Source organism: Osmerus mordax, chromosome 18 (genome assembly GCF_038355195.1).
Source record: "Osmerus mordax isolate fOsmMor3 chromosome 18, fOsmMor3.pri, whole genome shotgun sequence".
In the NCBI taxonomy this organism is placed as follows: domain Eukaryota; kingdom Metazoa; phylum Chordata; class Actinopteri; order Osmeriformes; family Osmeridae; genus Osmerus; species Osmerus mordax.
The window spans coordinates 4,057,814-4,079,223 of record NC_090067.1 but is presented as its reverse complement, the minus strand read 5'-3'; the positions used below and the strand labels follow the sequence as shown (position 1 = coordinate 4,079,223).

At 42.4% G+C, this 21,410-nt stretch overlaps 1 protein-coding gene across 2 annotated transcripts in view; it reads left to right on the top strand.

Annotated features, from left to right (window-relative positions):
• ldlrad4a (low density lipoprotein receptor class A domain containing 4a) overlaps nt 1-20,928 on the top strand; it is a 45,006-nt gene extending 24,078 nt beyond the window's left edge. Inside the window, exons 1-4 of one of the 2 annotated variants that reach the window (XM_067255370.1) lie at nt 1,696-2,031; nt 16,453-16,607; nt 17,378-17,431; nt 17,674-20,928. In XM_067255370.1, coding sequence (XP_067111471.1) covers nt 1,932-2,031; nt 16,453-16,607; nt 17,378-17,431; nt 17,674-18,222 — 858 coding nt within the window. In that variant the 5' untranslated portion in view covers nt 1,696-1,931 and the 3' untranslated portion in view covers nt 18,223-20,928. Of the gene's footprint in view, nt 1-1,695; nt 2,032-16,452; nt 16,608-17,377; nt 17,432-17,673 lie in introns of those variants that run through there. The other variant, XM_067255368.1, reaches the window with a different exon arrangement.
• The last annotated feature ends 482 nt before the right edge of the window (nt 20,929-21,410 follow it).

The window sequence follows — 21,410 nt, the reverse complement described above, 5'->3', positions numbered from 1 at the left end:
GCCCCTCCCTCCATCCCCTTACTGTCTGGTCTCTCCCACGCCCCTCCCTCCATCCCCTTACTGTCTGGTCTAGACATAGTGCTAGTGTGTGCATGATTGTGTGTGTGTCTTGGATGTGTGCTTACATGAGTGTAGCCGTTGCGTATGTTTCTGAAGTCGGCCTCCATAGTGATAAATCCTTTTCTTTACTAATCAGCTTGGCATCTAGTCTTTAGGAGGGGAAGCAAAGAGATTCTAGGTACAGCAGGTCGAGCTGGTTAAATCACAGTTCTTGTCCTCCTGTTTGACTACAAGTCCATATATATATATATACAGTGGAGGGAACAGAGCTGTGTAAAGATGACTGTCTGGTCGATTGTATCTCTCATGGTCACAACGTTAGTCCGCTTGTGCATGTTTGAGGAAGAAGCATGCTGTTTGTTATGAAAATGAGCTGTCTGGTCATAACAGACTCAACCCTCTGACTGAGAAACTTAGAGGGAGTATCTTGTCTCACTCAAATAACTGAATATCATATTGTAATTGAACACATGATAATTGTTTAAAAGGGTGACAATGGGGGGTGAAAACTTTGTGTTCCCCATGCCTGTGTCTGCATTAGCGCTCGTCATAATAGTGTTGCGTAACACCATCTAAGCACTAGGTGGCGACTGTTCAAAGTTTGACACTGGTCTTGGGTCAGTTTGGTGTTTCTCACATTTGTGGCACTGTCTATGATATAGGGAGCCAAGCTGGTTGTAGATCTGTGTACAATTCCTTTGAATAGTGACCTATATAAGGGTCAAATACATTGTTCATCATTATCCATTTAGAAAACAACTGATGGGCATTATTTGAATATGTTTATTTACCTAAATATTACACATTTACAAATATTATATATAAAAGCAACAAACTTGGATGTTTTAAAGCAGTTTTCTTGACATGTCTCTGTATATGGGACATACAGGTAAGGTGTATTTGGTATTCATTGGGGAATGTTGTCTGCCTGTAGTCTTGACCTACAGTCTGGGATTCCTTTCCTGTGTGTGCTAAATCATTTGACTGGAGTGGTGTGGGGGAGCTTGGGGGGGGATGCACAATCTGCATGTGTAAGTGAAGTTGAACAGAACATTGCATTTGGTAAACATCTCTAAAGGTTTTTAAGAAAAAAGATACAGTTTTTTGCTTTCCAGGGAAAGACGTGCTCTTTAAAATATATTTTAAAACAGCATTTGACTTTTGGGACCCATGTGTATTAAAAAACAACAACAAAAAACATTTACTTTTGTATAGCAAATGTGTCTTTATTTCCATTATTATTTGGACTCTCTTTTCTGTGGTTTCTTTCAAACTGCTTGTGTTCTTTGAGTATTTGTACAGGGTAAACAGTTTAGTTGTGAGATGGTTCACCACATCTGCTGGATATCCGCTAAACAGCGGGGTCAGCCCAAGGTTAGCTTCTTCAAATGCATGCCTTGATTGGTCGTGGCTGCCTTTAATGAGTGTGTGTAATTCTAAACGCCTGCGCTCACAGTGGCCAGACCAGCCCCTCTTTCACCGCCATTGTCACCACCAGTCTCTCCCTCACTACGAGTCTACTAGATTCCCTCTCCCCCACCCCCATGTCTAACTGCAACCGCTCCCCGTTTAGAAGTGATCGAGGAGGGGAGGGGGAGTAAAGCCTGCCCATATCGACTACACGTAACAGTGAACCATTCTTTTGAATGAATTCGAGGGGAGCACTGGAAAATCGTTAAGACGTCAAGATGCGGAGTATCTTCTTGCCATAGGTAACAACTGTAGCGGCAATATCGGCAAGGAACTAGAATGCCGTGAAAATGTGGAACGATAGAGGCCTGCTCTGACAGCGGGCTGCTGTACAAGTTGTCCTCCCGTAATAGGGCCGCTGCCGGCGGCTGTTCACCGGCGTCCCTTTACTCCTAAGCCCCATGCAAAACATAACGGTCCCGGGCAGCTCCATCAACTCAAACTCCAATGTCATTTGCTCCTGCAACTGCACCGGATCCCAGCCACAGGGGATGGATATATGTAAGTAATCGTAACCTTGTTTGGACAGTAAAATATTAGAACTGTCACAAATGTATCCCATTTGCGTATTTATTTCAACACCATTTAAGAGCCATGTAGCCTATTGCTTTGCGACATTGTAGCGTATTTTATAGCCTAGCTTAAACCTCATGTGAAGATTTATTTCTATAGACGTATTGCGATTTTTTTACATTTCATATCCTGTAATTTTGGTCAAGCATAGCAATGGTGCTTTGACTAAAACATAGGCGGCAGTGCTTTTGAGCTTATCGGTGCTAGAATAATTGGCGACACCAATTGTAATATAGTTTTCACTATTACTGTGTTGGTAAAATATATTTTGTTTTGTGTAGGGTGCAAACTTATAGCTTTCTTTCTGCTATGTTTCATGGTTAAAATCCTTCATAGGTTTTCCGTATAAAATTGCGGCTCTGCTGTGAAACGATTACGCAGACAATCGCCAAACTCCTGCAGTCTTAAGTTGGCATACTCCCATAATTAAAAAAAATACTTAAACGATTTATTAGAAGTATGCTACTGTACACAGCAGTATTGACATAAGAATATAGAGCATATATCTCCTGCTAGCAAGTCGTCTAAACGACGGAAATAGGTTACCAGTCTGGAACTGCCAGACTAATTCACCGTCAGTTCACCCTTCCCCCACATCGTCAGACCGTCTTGCCTAAGCAAGCGTCCAGACGGGGATATGGGCTGTCTGAATCACTAGCAGGACAAAGGGCCAGCAATAATGAGCATGGGAACTAATGGGTCTCTCACCGGGACTGTGTGTTTGTGCGTGTGTATAAAAGTGCGTGTGTTACTGTGCGCGTCAGGGACAAATGGCCAAATATGTTATCTTTTTAAATGGAGTCTAGGCTACGAGACACACTTTTGTTCGTCTATGGAATGAATGTGAAAGACGTGGTGCATAATGGATTTGAACTAGATTGACATATTTAACTTATTTAACAACGTTTTAACTTATTTAAATAATTCGAAGTATTAGTCTTTTCTTTTCAAAAGAATACTCCCCAGGAATACCCCCTTCAAACGTCTGATACAGTATTTGAAAAAGTTAGCCTGGAAAAAAAATTCTAGGCAAATATGTAGGCTAATTAGTCATAGGCTGGAACACAGAGGTAGAAATGTAACCCTGGTTAGTAAACATGTAAATATATTCCACAGCAGTGTGCATATGTAAGTAGCCAACATATGCTATGTTGCCTGAATTACAGAAATATATTACATTATATACATATTTTTTTATTCAAAGGTATCTTTATGCAGCATATGATGGCCAGACAGACATTTGCTTCATCTGAAAGGGACTCAAGCTGAGTCCTCAACTCACTGCAGTGAGGCCTGCGCATGGCCTAGCAGTGAGACACATTTAGTATGGCAATCATTGACACAGCATGAAAACCAGTCTAAGGGCAGCCCTGCCCTGCTCCTCAGTAAAATACATTGGTATGGGACACAGATTACAGTTTTCACTGATAGACTATTGGGCTACGCTACTTTCCTTCTCTATCTTGATTGTGCACTTCACAGCTGCAGTGAGCAAAAAGCAATAGTAACTGGCATGCTATATTTTCATGCCACCGGCATGTGTATTGGTTTCCTTTCTATAGGGAACTAGTGGGAATAACCAATAATTCCCAACTAAATGTACTTACATTTTATGTTTAACAATTATTTTGCCCAATGTTATGCTTTTTGCTTTAATTGTACTATAAATAACCGAAAACTGATTTCTCTGAAGTTCTTACATTTTTACGCATAAACAAATTTGTGTCAGTGTCAGTTAGTTGTTCCCATGACTTTATTTTGAGACAATGTTATATTAACGTGTATTCAATGCACATTCTGTTAGTTGGGAATTTTAAAATTTCCATTGGTGAGAAGGCGCTATATACTATAGGTCCTGTTTTTGCAGATGTGTCAGCCATTTGTATTTATCAGTTAATAAGCACAGTCATTACATAGCAGAAACATACATTAACAAATAAAACACTTCCAACTGGCATTATAGGTTGTAGCTTACAGTGTAATATCCTTGGCAAGAGGTGTTTAGGCTAGACTGTTGTAATTTCACATGGAGTCATAACGTGTTATGTGTCTTTATAATGGTAAAACTGAGAAAGACATTCATAATAAAGAGGCAGTGCTATCAGGAAGGATTAGTCCAATCAAAGAACAGAATTAGGGCCTCCCCCACAAATAACCCAGGTGCCAAGAAAAATATAGTTTGAAGTGTTTTAAAGTTTTACATTTTCTATTGAAGACAAAAGGAGTTTGAGGAGTATGAATTATTGCCTGCATGACATATTAAATATGTCACTGAAAACAAGTGAAATTTGAGGGTTAGGGTTATGTTGTTGTAGAATGCCAGGCAGTAACTTGGTTATAGTAAATTGCACAAGCGAAATACCATTTAACTTTTCCAGTAGTATTGGACACGTGACAAAATGTGTTTTGGCAGTTGCAGGTTGCATTTGCATTCAAGATCTTCTAGTCTACTAATCCATGAGTAACATTGCATACTCCTACATCTCCAGGACTCAGGATTTAGAAATGCTGATTCTAATCTGGCAGCACAAGTATGGTGTAGGATGTTGGTTGGGAAGCACACTAAAAAGCAGTACACAGTACGCAGGCCCAATACTTGTTTATTTTAGTAAGACGTGCTTATCTTATCTGCCAAAAGTCTTGTAGCTCGCAGCCATTTTCAGAGAAAACAGGAACATGCTATTAATAGCATTCTGCGGTAAGTGAAGGAGATATCTTAATATGGGGACGGTTCTCTACCGTTCAGGGGTTTGAGAATAGTTTTTACGTGCTTTTCCACGCAGACACACGCACACACTTTCTTACACACACTCACACATACACAGACACACACACACTCTCTTACACACACTCACACATAAAGCGCAAGTGAACGTAGATGCACACTCCACTCCCATACTGAGACTTGTTTGTGTGAGCCATCCATCTCCGCTGGGGTTGCAGCTAATTCCAACTGCAGAATGAGGAAACAGGATATGAGTCTGTTTTTTGGCTTGCCCCTGCAGCTTGGTTGTAACCAATACGTTTGGGGACAAAAACACACTAGTCTCCTCAATATCTGATCCCAGCATCAACTTGGCACTGTCTACCTATTCTCCACTGGCAGGCTTTGCGTTGCCACTTGGGTGTAGATTGAAGGAACATTACTATATGTATCCTTTCTAAACAACCGTGTTAACCAGAACTGACCACTTTCTGCACAATAATGTAAATACTAGACCAGGTTTTCTATACTATATGCTGCTAACTGCTAGTTATATTTCATAATCTAAATAATCAGGGAAAGAACAAACCATTGAAGAAGTTGTTCCTATAGAGTTATGTACTTTCTCTTTAAAGCAAGAGTGTATTTAGCTGTTTTCTCTATGTAGTATCTGCAGCAACGCCTCAACAACAAAGCTAAGGACTCCCACTGTCATAAACACATTTATTTATAAATCCATCTGTCACTTATTGCACATTGCTTATTTATATCTTATTTTCAATTGTATAGTATCGTAAAAAAAAAAAGTGGACTATTGTACATTATTTAAGATTCGTATATGTTTATCGTATGCACCTTCCTGCCACAGTAAATTCCTTGTTTGTGTGAACTTACATGGCAAATAAAGCTAGTTCTCTGATTCTAGTACAAATAGAACTAGAATATTAAAACATTCATAACCAAATTAAACTTCCTTATTGATTTCTTGAAATGGGCAGTGTATAGACTTGTGATTGTGTCTAAATAGACTATGGATTAACTCAATCTCAATAAGTAGTGTTTGCTTTTGTGAATTATGTGTGTTTTGACCATTCTAGCAAAGACAAATACTAGAACGGTAATATCTCACTTTTGCTCACTTGATAAGAGTTTGGTGCTAGAATAGAGACAAATATTTTAGTTAAATAGTGCTGTACTGTACTGTTGTTTATTCCACACGCAAATGCTTTCAAGTGCCCTCCTGTAAAAAAAATATATATATATCCAGTACCAGTCAAAAGTTTGGACACATTTTCCCATTATGTGTCCGAACTTTTGACTGGTACTGTATATGTCTGACAGAATTATCAGATAAATTACCAATTAAGGATCTTCTCCGGCTGTAATTTTTTACTCTTTATCTATAAATGGCTAAACCTCAATCTTTGGATTAATATGGCACTTTGTCCAAGGAAAATTCCAGTCACTGGTCCTTTCAGGAAAAGCACATTAGCCATACAAACTTTTAATAAATATACGAAAGTTTAAGCCTTCTAAAGTTGGAATGTACATTATTAGCATTATTTATGCATTAGCTAGCCAGCTTGTGTGAAAATTCGGCAAACGGTACATTTGAAACACGATGGCATATGCCTTTGTACCTGTCAAAATATACCATTTGGCTTTCCATTGCATCTCAGTGGGTTGAAACGCTGAAGAACATTATGCATGGCGTTTTGGTTCCTCTCAACTCCTACAGTATAATTGTCCAAGAACTGTATAATACTTATTAAGTGTAAGTATGGAAGGGTGTGAAATTTCACTGAAAAATAAATTGTTTTCACGGTCAAGTTATTCCCTTATCATGCTTCAGTATCCACCTAAGTTCTTTCCCCTCTCTCTTTCAAACCAGTTCTCCTCCCTACATCATCTCTCTACGCTCTCCCATCTTCAAACCAGTTCTCCCTACATCATCTCTCTACGCTCTCCCATCTTCAAACCAGTTCTCCTCCCTACATCATCTCTCCACGCTCTCCCATCTTCCATTGCCCCTCTCTATCTGTGATTGATTCTCCAGGTCTGGAGAACCCAGACAGGGGAAGGCCATCAAAGCTGAGGTTTTAACGGTCCCAGAACAGCCGTAATGTAGATCTTTTTAATACCCTAATGCATAGAGGGGCTGGCAGAGAGGAGGAGGAGGAGGAAGGGGGAGGTGTATGAGCTGACAACTAAGGTCAGCTGTCAAGCCTGTCTCTGGTATTGTATCCCTCTTTGGTGTTAGTGGTTTTACTCAATAGAAAGGACAGACAAATTCAAGAGAGGAGTGAAAACATGAGGAGGTGGGGAAAATAGGGTGAAGGCAGACAGATGATGGGTGACTGGGTCGAGGTTTTCACATACAGAGAGAATTTCATTTAGGGAAAGCAGGTGAAACCTAGTAACAGAAGTGGGTTTGATGTCTGGGTTTAGTAAATGTTCCAATCATCGCTCAGTATTACACTGAACACCCTTTACTGGCAGTATGATGTCAGTCAGGGATGTAAGATTTCCTACTTCATCCCCTAGTGTAGAATTGCCTACCCTACTGTGTCTACCCTAGTGTTTTCCAATGTCCCTTCCATTTAGAAATATGCTTGGGGGTCAAAGGACATGGAGCTGACAGAGATTGACCCCGGCATGATTGTGTGCGATTCCCCCCCCCCCCTGAAACAAGCAGCTGCGTCCCTTATATCTCTGCAGTCACCCAGCCTTGACATTGGCCATGGTCCTCTCTGTTTCCCCAACCCCCTTTTGTGGTGGGACCCTCATTCCTCTAGGGACCTGCTGTTTAGGGGTGGGTTATTATATTCAGTGTGTCTGCATTTCTCTTGAATGAATGGTGTCTGAGGTCTGGATGCCTTCTCAAATTTTGATTCCTCCTCCGTCTATCTTAAAGTCTATTTGTCTGAATGCTGCATTGTCTGACCTGTTGCTCGGCTAGACCTTGCAATACCAGACACAGTTTACTTCTGTATTGGGCGGTGGCATTTCTCTGTCTGGTTATCATGGCAGGCTCAACTCCACACTGAGAGGTAGATCAACTACTATTGCAGTTTTTCAGTTACTCCCTAGCAACTATTATAGCACCTTGAAGTCTTCAGAGTGATACATTACCATCACCATAACGTTTTCCTGCACAAATTAGCTACCAGAAAAATATAACTTTATGGTATCATGGATTGTTACCGCCTTGTTACCAGGTATGGATAATGACATGGTCTAAGTGGTTGTGCTAAAAGTTTTTACCATATTTTTTGGAAAATAAGACGCATTTTCTGTAAACCGCACCCCACCAGAATGGGAGCTTTGTGTTTGTAAATTTGAGTATAAACCGCACTGGACTATATGCCGCACTTTATACGGGAACAATGATACCAAGCAATGCACGAGTATAGCGGTGTTTTCTATTGCCCAGGAATGAAGTAATATTTACCTTTAGACGCGTGAATTCTAAATATTTTCGACGGTCCCCAAAGCGTAAGTTATTTTTCCGAAACGGTAGCTAGCTAGCTTTAGTTAGCTTCTGGGCTAAGTTAGCTGGCATAATACTCGTAGCAATGCTGCTACCATGCTAGTGTTACTTGTTAGCCTTCTCATTAGTACATTTTTAAGCCATACTAAAGCGTAGTTTTTGTCCATCGGAAAATATTCAGTTGGAATGTTCGAAATCGCATACATGCAACGTTACGCTGTGAGACCCGCATTCGAACAATCACATGTGATCGTTAAGGAGTAGAGTCGCACATATGCAAAAAGTGCCAATAGTTTGTAATGTGCAGCTGATCATACGCAAAACCTTTATTTCTTAAACCTAATTTTGATTGTTGGCTAAGGACTTTATAGAGTCGTGGCCTCCATCTTTCACTATGTTTCAGAGGTCAGAGTTCAAACAGCATTTTAGAGGTCAGAAAGAGTATTCTTAAATGTTGATGTTTTCAAGCCCATATGTAAAATGTGTGGAATTCTAGATGCCTCCAGATCTCTGCTCAGAATCTTGGAATGCTCAAACAAAACTCCTTGAACCCGCTGCTCTGCATTTAGATTCTTATTTCTCTGAGGGCTGGGTGGGGCTAGGAATAGGGCAATAAGGCTTCGATGCAGACGAGACTGTCGCACAGACGCCAGACACAACAACTCAGCGCGACCAGCCCCCTGGTCTCAGTAGCTGGGTAAACCTATCGCCAGGGGAGTGTCGTCAGACACACACCCACACGTACCGGCTACAATTATTGGGTTAGACTCATCACACATGCAGCACACTGCTCATTACCGTGGGCAGCTTGTCTCCCCCCCAGCCTTAACCCAAGTCAGGGGTCAAGGCCTTGTTCCTGCACCCCTGTTAGTCGCAGCTGAGGCTTTGTCTTCTCTCTGTGTCCATGCTCACCCCCCCCCCCCCCCCCCCCTCTCTTCCTTGTTCTCGTTTTACACCATAGTATTCCTTTGCAAATACACCCTATTTTGTTGCTAGCTTTTTGATGGGACAAGTGTAGCGAAGAGGATGGCTGACTGTCCATTTTGGATCACAGTGTTATAGAATTTCACACATTTCATGCTTTTTGACTCGGATGAGCACCATTCAGGTCAAGTCAATGCGTCCTGTGATATGCAGCAATAATGCTTTATACCATGCAATATCAAAGACCATATCACAGAGTATATTACAGTCATGTTTTGTAGACTGTAGGCACTGGCTCCTCCCCTGTCTACTATCCACCGCACAATGTGGGGGCTTTGGTGCTGACCCCCATTTATAACCCAGTCAGAGATCTGATTGTGTCCCCTTCCTAGCTCTCATAGCCCCCCCTCCGTCTACACCTTCACCCTCGACCCCCCCCCCCCCCCCCCCCCCCCCCAATCCTGTCTAGTACACACTCCCCCATCTTTCCTTTTCCCAGCTGCCCCCCAATCAGCATAGAGATGGTTCTATTGTCTAGAGATGAGGGCCACAGTGTCTGGTCTGGCTGGTCCATTCTATTCCTTTCCTTTTTTTCGTATCCTCTCCTCTCTCCTTTTCTCAGAGCAGTGCAGGAAGAAAATGTCATACAGATAAAAGATACAGCATATAGAGAGAGGAGTGTAGAGGGAGAGGTAGAGGTAGAGGTAAAGAGCAAATGATAGACAGAGCGCCAGACATGCAGGCAGAGAGAGACAAAGACAGATGGAGAGAGAGAGAGAGAAAGTGGAAATAGTTGTGGAAAGTACAAAACACCTATACTAAACACACACACACACACTCACAAACAGACTTTTGCTGTGAAAACTAGAGTGAGGGGCCATGTTTTTGGAAATGCATGTTTCTGAATTTTGCATTGTCCTGATGACGGAATATACAACATGTAGGAGGAGAGGAGAGTTAACCATAGCTGCATTAAGACCCTGCGGTTGAACTCGGTCAATGTAGGTCAGTGTTACAGGTTGGGTTCAACGTTCTCGCTATATCAACTGTCTAATAGATGTCTTTCAAAATTCTCTTTCTCCCTGTTAACGCATAAATAGCATAGTTTAAACATATAAACACTGACATCCGAAAGGTATGTGGAACATCTTTAACCCCGGTAGAGCAATCTCTCCAATTAGTCATATAACGATCTGTAAGAACCAATGCTAAATGTGTTATATTTTGTGACAATTCTAGTTCAAACCATTTCTTCACGAATAAAGACATCTTACATTGGTTTTATATTCAGTTTAGGGTTGAACACTTCTGTTTGTGTGCCAATAAGGGGGGCAGCGTCACTGCGTTCCATATGTTTAAAATCTGTTAATGATGCATCCCTTGCAGCATGAGTCAGTGATGAGTTGATCAGACTGACGCCCACAAAAATAGATGCAACTAGGATGGGTAAAATAACTTAAGACTTGTAGAGGAATATAATATAAATAATATAATATAATAAATATTTTTGAAATGTCATCCGGTAGGTCCATGAGGGGAAATAACAAATCATGCACAAATTGTATGTGTGCATTGTGTCACTTTGTCACACTAACCCAAATACTTGATATTGGCTAATCCTGAAGATGACACTACCACATACTGCCTTATCAGGTTTTTTTTGTTTAAATTGCAAATGATGGTCAAACTTATTAGCTAAGGCTAATTTAATACTTCTTCCTAATTAATCTTCCTCTCGTACATCCGGTTCTGTCACCAGTCAACACAACAACTCTGAAATATTTATATTTTAAAGTGATAAATGTGTTTTTATGTTATATAATGGCCAAACCATGACATCACATAGTCCTGACGCAAATAGAAGTTCTTACTTTGAAGTTTTATAACTACTGGTTGATTTGCTTCAATAATTCCACGCGGTGTTCAACTGCTGTCTAGATTATACCAACACATCTGATATTCATCCGGAACCTTTCTTTGTTAGTATATAATACATTTCTCTGAAATGGATATCTGCTGCTCGGTTTTGCAATCTGCTATGCCCAAACTCCAGCTCACAGCAAATAAGTGATGGCAAGTGAAGGTAAGGAGGAAGGGGAGATAGGACATCATCATGTCAAATTATTGGCTGGAGGAAAAGAAGGGCGACAAACAGTTAAAGGGAAAGGAAGGGGGATCATATTTGTGGCCAGGTAATAAAAGTGCTTGTATGTGCATGTGTACAGTATACGTGTGAATGTTTGTGTGTACGTGCAGGATTTGGCCTCAGCAGGTGGTGTCTAGTCTCAGTCTCAGTCTCAGCCTGGGAAACCTGACAGGCTGGCTGGCTGGATGATCCTCCTCAGCCCCTCCAACCATCCGGGCTCAGCGGTGGGCCTAGCCTTTAGCTGCCACAGCAAGCCAGCAGGAGCAGGCTAAATAATTTAAGAGAAGTGGGGTGTTATGGCACAGCAAACAGCGACGTCTAGACGTTTGTCTGGCGCCCCCGTATTGTGCCCAGCGACTCTGTAATACCTCCCCCTCTCCCCTTATCTGAGATTACAGAAGGGGGTCAGTAGCAAAGGGGGGAGAAGGGGGTTTAGTGAGTTTGGGACAGCACTGATGCCGAACATCGATTAACGCCGTGGCTCTGCCAACCCTGGTTGCGTTTCCAGTCTTTGGCTCCATGTGTCATCAGAAACTATGATCCTAGCTCTACCTGGATTGGCAAGTAGCCAATCACATCACACTTTGCTGCTGACCCAACCCTTACTGCACTGCTGTTTTTCAAGTATGATCCCAACAGTTATCATGACTGTGAGATCAGGCTAGGACAATGTTGCTCTGTTTGGTTGGGTTCGTTTCAAGCTCTCCACCACAGGCTCCCCATCTCCTTCATATTTTCTGTCGGAAATATGGAAGTTATGCTTTGATAGATTTTTTGTTACCTCTCGTCTCTTTTCTAAATGTGGGCGGTACATATAAGCACAAGCGCACACACACACACTGTGACTCATGCCATGTTGCTGGGGAGGGGGGAACTGTTCTAGAAAACAGGCAGATTAGTGTTTGCCAGTCGGTAGGTGGTCCTCTCCCTTGTCTGGCACAAGCCATGGTTGAGAAGAGCTCTGGCGTCTCAGTTGTCTACTGTGCCGTACCCACGTGGGCGGCCCGATTGTGCCCGCTCTCCTTTGTTCTGCCAGCCTGGTGAGGCGGCACTGATAACGCCGGGGGTTGGTGAGCTCCTCTCTCAGTACCCACAATGCCTTTGTCTTCCAATCAGAACGCCACCGTAGGAAGTCACTGTCGCTGTGCCACGTCGGTTAACCGGATTACGGCCTGTAATTTGTTGCCGCTCGCCGCTCGGCCCAGACTCTTTTGGTGTGAGGTGGACGCGGTTATTGTTATGTAAACCCACAGGGATGTGGGTGGCATTATGAGTTTGTGGGCCATGTCTGTGAAGATTTGTGGTATGTCTGTGTCTGAGGGGGATGAGCTATTTGGCTGTTTCTGTATAAGTGTTCATTTTCAAAAACATATCTGCCTAGCTACAATATTATTTACTGAGGAGAAAGAGGTATCACACAGTTATGTCTCACATCCTTTTAGACTTTTCAAATGTGATCCCAGATCGGCAGCTCCCATTGGTCTCTCACCACGACCACGATGCTTTGCGCTCATCAACCTGGAATCTGCTTTTGCCGAGAGAGCCGCCACTGTGTCATTGGGTTGTGTAGCCTTAAGGCAGGCTCTACAGACTGATGCTGGGGTTCAGTGTGTGTGCGTGTGTGTGTGTTGTTGTGTGGCCTAAAGGGGAGAGGAGGAAAGGCTAGGATGTTCTTTTTGGGACAGTGGAAGAAAGTAGGTTAGCCTCAAAAAGCAGCCAGTGCAGACATGATGAGTACCTCTGTATTAATGGGTGCTCAACAACTCCCTAAACACTCACTGTCTGAAAAATGTTATGTATGCTTCATCATAGTATAATCCCTGTAACGTTTTACGTGACATTGTTTTGCTCCACATATACCTTATTCAACACAGACTGCCACGGTTTGCCCTAGATATTTAGACATATTATTTAAATATTTAAACTAGATATTTAAAAATGTGTTTTTGTTTGTGCATAGTACAGTGTGTATTCATAGCAATCTATACTGTATTTAAGGAGGATTTGGGCTCTTTCTCTCTCCCACTCATGCGCGCACACACACACACACAAACAGATGGCTGCTGATTGGTCGTGTCTCCATTGCTGTACTTCCTGTCTCTCTCCTCAGATCGTGAGAGCACAGCTGTTTTTCTCTGTTATAAAACCATGCCACGCTGCAAAGCACGACAGGAAACAGGAAATGGCTTCATGAAATATGGATTTGGAGCTGAGCAAAGCCCAGCCTCACTTTTCTGTGCTCACATAAAAAAAGTTGGGGAGGCTTATGTAATTCCTCCCTCATTCTCTAAAGCACCTCAGTCCCACACACACTACAGTAAACCAAGTCCTAACTGTAACATGGAGGTGTATATTAAAGATGTAGATGGTGTATTTTAGGATTAACATCCTTGGGTCCATTTGCCATGGAAAAGATGGTGAGTATTGTGGTTCTCATCAATAATCTAAACCGGCAACGCTTTCCCTAAAGGCACGTCTCAAATCAGTCCCTTTCTAATCCAAGTTCTAAACTTTCGGAGAGGGATTCCTTAACATTTTTGCAGATAATGTATTAGGTGCTTAGTAATTTACAGGTTTTAAAACTGTTCTTGTCAGTTTGAATGAGGGAGCATATGTAACTAAGAGGATTGGCTTGTCTAATCGCTGACTGTCAACTTGTGGGGCTCACGGCATTAACTGCCTCTAGGTGCTGGACTTGTTAGTTCATTAGCAAAGTCCACTTAGCCAGACAACCACGACAGTTTTGTCATCCCCACATTCCTTACAAACAGGTGGAAGTGTTTTTACAATAAGTTACAGTTACCGTTAACGACAAGGCCTTAGAGAACAAGTCATAGGGTTGAGCAAAAACTGTACACACTTGCATATTGTACTAGCTTCTTTTGAGGTTTTGTGCATGTAAGAATGTAAGTTTCAAGTCTTCTTTCACAATGTAGCCTGGTTTTATTGTTCACGGGGAAACGTTACGTCGCTACCTCGCATAGTCTCCTCCTCCTCCACCTTTGATCTGCTGCCAGTGGATCTTCTGCTCTCCACTTCAAGTAGGGTGGAGCCTGGAATGCTATATTATTTCTGTCCTCCACCCCTTAGAAACCATGAACGGTTACAGCACATTATGAGTATGGAGCGTGTGTGTGTGTGTGTGTGTGTGCGCGCACTGTGGCTGGAGAGGGTTGGGGCCACCTGAGGTTTTCAGCTTGCCCCTGGCTTGGATTAGATCGTCATTGTGGCTTTGGTTGAGGTGTGTGCGAGTGTGTCAGTGTGCTCCAGACAGAGTCTGTTACAACATGTTCCCTCTCCCTCCCTCCCCCTCTCCCCCTGTCTGCTGGGTCTGCTCCAGTCTTTAATCCGGTTAGAGGAGGCAGATTGTTTGATTGGGAGGGTATGTAGTACCTTGTCGTGCAGTGAGATTGGTTACCTCCTTGTATGTGTCTGGTCTTGTCAAGTGTACGTGTGTGTTACAGGAAATGTTACAGGTTTTATTGGTGTGTATTTGTACGTCTGCCAGTCGGTGTAATATTGTGCATGTCTTTGTACAGTGTTGTGTGTCTGTATGTGTGTGTGTGTGTGTGTGTGTTTATGTGCTTAGCCTGGAACAGATGGGGTCCTTCCCTCCCCCTGTTCTCACCAGACGAAGCCTGGCAGTGTGCCATGGCTCACCATGCTGACTTAACCTCTTCTCAATACCACTGTGAGGTGGCACTCATCCACTGAGCACAGTTCTGGCACGATCAGTGCCACAGTGATGGCTCTGTCTGCTTATCAGGGCCAGGTGTCAGGTGAAAATGCTACTGGTTAGCCTTAACCCAGATCTTCCTGATAGCTCATCTGTCTTGACCTAAATTCCGAGGAACATTCAAGTCGTGCGTAATTGCAAACGGGGGTTCAGTGTTAAGCAGTGATCCTTTGACGTGAGGTTGATTGACCCTAGTGTCCAAAGGAGTCGCTCTCGGGGCTGTGATAAATGTCACACATGTAACAAACATTTAACACCTATTTCTACACCTGCTGTAGTCTGCCATGTTGGTTCAGTTCAAGTAAACTAGTTTAAAACAAAGTATTCAAGTTCAGTGGGTGAAGTCTTGAGTCGTGTCAAGGTTTCCCTCTTCGACAGACTATTTTCTTTGTTTGGTCCAACTGTTGCTCTCCTGATTAGCGAACGTATTTGATGGATTTATTTGTGATGGAAGCTAACAGTGGTGAACACGGGGTGTGTCACAAGCACATTCAGTGCAATAAAGCTTTAGGTCAGTGGACTAATGCAGTGTTAACACCGAGCGGTACTGTCTGGGTCAGCACTGCAGTGTATATGAGACCAGTCTGTGTCCAGACATGTCAGAAATGCTTTGTCCTGTCCATGGCCCCTCCATGACATACAAAGGACCTTTCTATTTGTGTGAGTGTGTGAGAGAATGTGTCTCCGCCAGTCTATGCATAAAACCCAGAAAGTCATAAGCATACCATGACCCTGGCACGGCCCAAGTGCCAAGTGTCTCCGGGGGCCAATAAAAAGCCAGCTTTGACACTGACCATCTGGTGCCACTGCCCCTAATGTGGCACAGTGCCCTGTCTGCTTTTCTGGCATGCTGGCAGTGGGCGTCACTGACAGACAAACAAAAAAAACCTTTATCCAGACAAGAAAAGTGAAATAGCTGATGAGCAACTATTCTAATGTGTATGGTGAACTTCAGGCTACCCTGCCATTTTGTCAGCTGGAATATGAGAATATATCTAGCCTGACCACTGAAGGAAATGAGATCCTCACCAAAACATGTTGGCTCCTCTGAGTAGACAAGGCCCCATTACGTAATTGCTACTGCATCCCTAGCTGGGCTATCTTTGACTGAATGATGGCTGACTCAGATTAAAGCCCCTCTCTGCTGCACCCTGGAGGTGAAGACAGTGTCATGGCCTGAACTGACGAAGCAAACCGATTTTCACTTTGTAGCTCAAAATGAATATTTACCCCTTCAAAAATGGAAGATGAAAGAAAGAAAAAAAAGTTTGAATTAACGTTTTGCGTTGATGAAAATGCTGAACGTTTTCACCTCAATCTCTCATTCTCTTCCTTTTTCTCTTTTACAGCTGAACTGGAGTTTGTTCAGATAATAATCATAATTGTGGTGATGACGGTGATGGTAGTCGTGATCATCTGCTTGCTGAATCACTACAGACTGTCTGCCCTGGCCTTCCTTACCAGACACAGCCAGGCACGCAGACGAGACCAGGCCACACAATTGGTGAGTCACACAAAATAGCTACTTTTGTTATATGACATACTATTTTTGTTTTATGGGTGTGACAGAACCTTTTAACCCCTTCCACCTTTCACCCTGTCTTAAAAAGCAGAGAGAGGGAGACATGGAGAGGGAGAGGAGAAAAGACTGACTCTAGCTTGCTTAAAAACTCATCTTTATTAATAAGCCCAGGGCCCAGTCATGCAACAGCAGGCACAGAGGAGTGGGGGAGGGAGAGTGACAGAGAAACAGAAAGAGGATGGGGGTGGAGTGGCGGCTGAGGCGAGAGAAAATTGACACCGGAAAAGCAGAGGATCTTTGTGTGTATTTTGGCACAGTTAGTTATGTCATACTTATAAAAATCTGCATGCATGAAACTATTGGGAATTATAGTATTTTGTAATCATTGGCCAGGAGTCCAAGAGTTTGACGTGCTATCATCTGCTATAAAAGCTAGTTGCTCCTATGCCCAGGCTTGTGCTTATGTCTGTCAGCCAATACGACGGAGGGAAGAGAAGGCTGCAGTGTAGTTTGAGACAGTGGGGGTAGAGCTTCCCCCAGCTGGGTGCTTTATGTCTGTCCTAGTCTGGCCTTGAGACACACACAAACACTCAGCTACACACAGATACTGCAGCAGTGTACTACACACACACACACGGCAGGGGCTCTCCTGTTAGTCAGCACTTTTAGCCAGACGTGGCCAAATGGAATTTTAACACTGTTTCTCTCCCACCGCCTCCTCTGTATTTTCCTCTATTCTTTCACTCCATCAGGACGGGTGTGTGTGGCCAACAGACAGCTTGGTGACACAGCAAGGAACAACGGAGGTGAGTGGGACATTGAACCACAGGATTATACATTCGGACTTAGAAAGTAGAATCCTTACAATCACCTTGTGCTGTGTGACCTTGACAGGCATGGCAATTCATCCATTTTCCACGTCGATCGCTCCAGTACAGAACTGAGAACAGATCAAGTTGTGAAAGTGTCCTCTGGAATGCACGCGACGCGCTGACTCGCACGTGGAGTATATTAACCGGACATGTCTGTCTCTCTGTTGTGTATGTAGGTCATGTATGGGCCACGGGGTCATCAGGAGAGGTTCAACCCGCCCTCCTTTATGCAGCGGGACCGTTTCTGCCGCTTCCAGCCCACTTATCCCTACCTGCAGCAGGACATCGATCTGCCCCCCACCATCTGCCTGTCGGATGGCGAGGAGCTGCCCCCCTATAAGGGACCCTGCACTCTGCAGCTGAGAGACCCAGAGCAGCAGCTGGAGCTGAGCCGCGCTTCAGTCAGAGCCCCGCCCAACCGGACCATCTTCGACAGCGACCTGATAGATGTTTATGTACACGGCGGTGGGCCCAGGCCCCCCAGCTGTAACTCGGGCGTCAGCGCCGCCAATTCCAGAATGGAGGGGCCCCCACCCACTTACAGTGAGGTGATGGGACAGTACCCAGGATCCTCTGCGTTTCAGAGCCAGTACAGCAATAATGGGCAGCAGCTGGGTGGAAACGGTGGGAGCACTACCCCCAGGACGGTGCACCAGAGCCGCATTGAAAGCACAACTTTGGGCTTCAGCAAGAGTAAAGACAGTCGGCAGGACAAACCAGTGTGAGAGGGAGGAGGGGTTGTTGGACCTTACCTACCTAAAGGGGGGAGAGGCCTGCTTCTCTGCGCTCTCCATTGTGCACAATTTGAACAAACTCAAATCTCGAGGAGCCGAGCTTACAACTGATCTTTTGTATTTGTATTTTTGCTATAGCTGTGAGCTTTGCTTGGACACTATGGCTTGATGACTTGTTTTATATGCTTTCTTTTTGTGTAAAATATGATTGTTGACATACAGTTTTGTTTACCACAGTCATAGGATAAAAGTTATGGCTTTTTTCACTCGTTCTTTTTGTTCTTTTCTGGATTTGAGATTGATTCTGTAGTCAGTCCAATCCAAATAATAGTAGTGCCATGATTCATGAAACCATTAATCCAGGGGATAAATAACAAGTTATTTAAAATCTGTTGCACTAACTTATCTCTGCAAAACAAACAATGCTTCTCGTAGTTTGTTTTGTCTGAAAAACTCCTAAGTTATCACTTAGTGTGACTGGGTATATTTGTTTGTTTTTGTCAAAATCAGTAGAGACCAAACTCTGATCCATATTTAAATATTCAGTCAAATAGGTTAATTGAATTTAAAGGTATAGCACCCCGAAATAAGATTAGGATCTGATATTCTGATTTTGGTCAACTGCCCCACTAATATACATACATTATATCCTCTTAAGCCCCTCATTGTCTCCGAGAGTGATAATCGAAATGGCGCCTTTAACTCATTGTATTACCATCCCCATAGTCCTATTGAGTAGCACTTTAAACTTCTGTCAGTTCACTGTTGTTATTGGGATCCAAGTGAAGGAGCAGTGATGGGAAGGGAAGTTCCACAGAGCCCTTTAGTTGAATGCACTTCCATAAACTTTCAATTAAAGAGCCGATATCTTGTAGTGACTTCAATGAAAATTGAAAGGACTTCCTCCTTCTGTCGAGAACCGCCTCATCCTTGACCCTTAATTTGTGACAATAGAATCATCAACTTACTATTGTATATACTATTGTACTGACCCTGAACTGTACAGCGATGTAATGTCTTTTTATGTTGCTCCAGCACATTTACAGTGTGCGGCAGATAAAAAGACTAGGCCAGCCCTACAGCTTGGCTAAAAGTGTGATGAAGTTATCTGGTCTTCATGATCATGGTCGTTTTGCTTGTGAGACTCGCTCATATGTTGAGGAAAATTACCTGATTGAGGGATTGAGTGTTAATTTAAATGACAGACATTCATATTCAAAACAAATTAAATTAGCCTAGACATTTCACTACAACATAAAATTCAAAGTTGAATCCTGATAGTAAGTTTTTTTTATTATTTGTTTTGAATGCTTTTGAGACCTGGTGATTGTTTTGGAGCCAAACTTGTAAGAACCACTAATTTGTGGGCTCCCTATAGATAGTCCTACTTAAAAACTTTATCAAAAAGGAGAGTATTTATTCTTATTTATTTGATGTTACACAATTTGAGGGGATTTTTTGGTTGGTTTCCATGTAAGGCAAAGCCACTTATTCAGTGCTAGCTGCAAACATTTGTCAAGAATTCCCAAGGCCAGATTCTGGATGCTAAAATATCCCCTCAACCCTTCCACAGTCAATGAAAATGGTAGTCGCTCAAATTATTCCATAGGACAGAACCCTGGTCTTAAGACATCTTTCATTGGTTGTGCTCTCTCGTCACTGAGCACAAGGTTTGTGTTGCTCTGTTATTCAGTATTGCTGCTGCTATGCGCTGCTTCTTCTTCTGCTGCTGCTGTCAATGTTAATACGTCAGCTTTTCCACTGGTATTCGTTCAAAAAAAAACCTTATTTAGAAACTAGAAGTTAGATGTTTGTGTTCTTTTGTATGTTTCTTTATTGCTTGGTTGCTTTTTTGCTCTTGTAGTTAACAGGAAACCTTTCTTTTTTATGTTTTTCAAGTCAGAGGGTTTGCATGTTACAATTATGTGAGCAAATGCGGTGCCTGATGGTGATGTATGAGCAGCCATAGGACCAGGACAGCTTTCACAGCCACTTGCACTCAAAGTCCCCACCTTCGTTGTGCCTCACTTCCAATGGTGCTTTTTTCAGTGGTCTGACTCTGTTTATTTGTACGGTGCTGTATATAACTTTAATATATTATGCACATATCCTACCCAATGGGTAGAAACCACAAAAGAACATTGTTAATACTGTAATATAATGTATAGATGATATTAAAAAGGAAATTTAACACGGTGGCAACCTTTTTTTGTGAATGCCTCCAAATTGTTGCATTGTCTTTTTGTAAAAACAGGAAATGCGAATTTGCAAAAATGCTACAGTTACAGTCGTTATATTTTTCCTATAAATGCAAATCTGTTGTGTTGAATTGAATATTAATATTATGGGCAGTCTCTACACAGGATACTTAGCTGCTGCTGTTACTCCCAGAAAATAAATATACCTGTAAATGCCAGCACTGTTTAACCTGTATTAACCACGCTTGACCAATTGCATAAAATAAGCCAAGAACTGTACCATGGTTTTGAAAACAAAATGAACACTTACAGGCAAATATAGCCTATCAACAAGAGAAGCCTATTGTTACCTACCTACTGCAGACTTTGATAAGACAAAAATTCTCTACTCTTCGGTGAACCAGATTTATTTAAAGTGAAACCATACAAAAGGGATTTACATTTCAAGAATTTAAGAGTGATATTTATCATTTTACATAACAATACGAACCTCTGTCAAACCCCATTGCCGTTGCTACACTAGAGGTGATTTCAAAAGCACCTATACTTTTTTTATTTCTCATCACTGTGGCTGATTCCTTAGAAGATAAAAAGAAAATTGTTCAGTTTTCTTTTATTCATCCATCGGTGAGGTTGTCCATTCCATCTGCTATCTTAACTACAAAATCTAGTTGGTTTTTTGTCCTGTGTGCTCCATGTTCCAATGAGAGGCTTGAGGATCTTGAGTGTCTCCAAACAAGAGTTTTCCAAACAGTGTCATGTTCTGCCTTTTTCATGATCCATATCCACAGGACTGCTTCCAACATGGACGACAATATTAAGCTTTATTTCACCAGAATATTCAAGTGGGTGTCACTGCTGTATACTTACTTTTGCCTTTTTATTGTTATCAAAGCAAATGTGATGTCATACGTTTTCAGCCTGAGGTCTTTTACTGCAATACTTTTACAAAAGTGAAAAACATTATTCAACAATAAAACT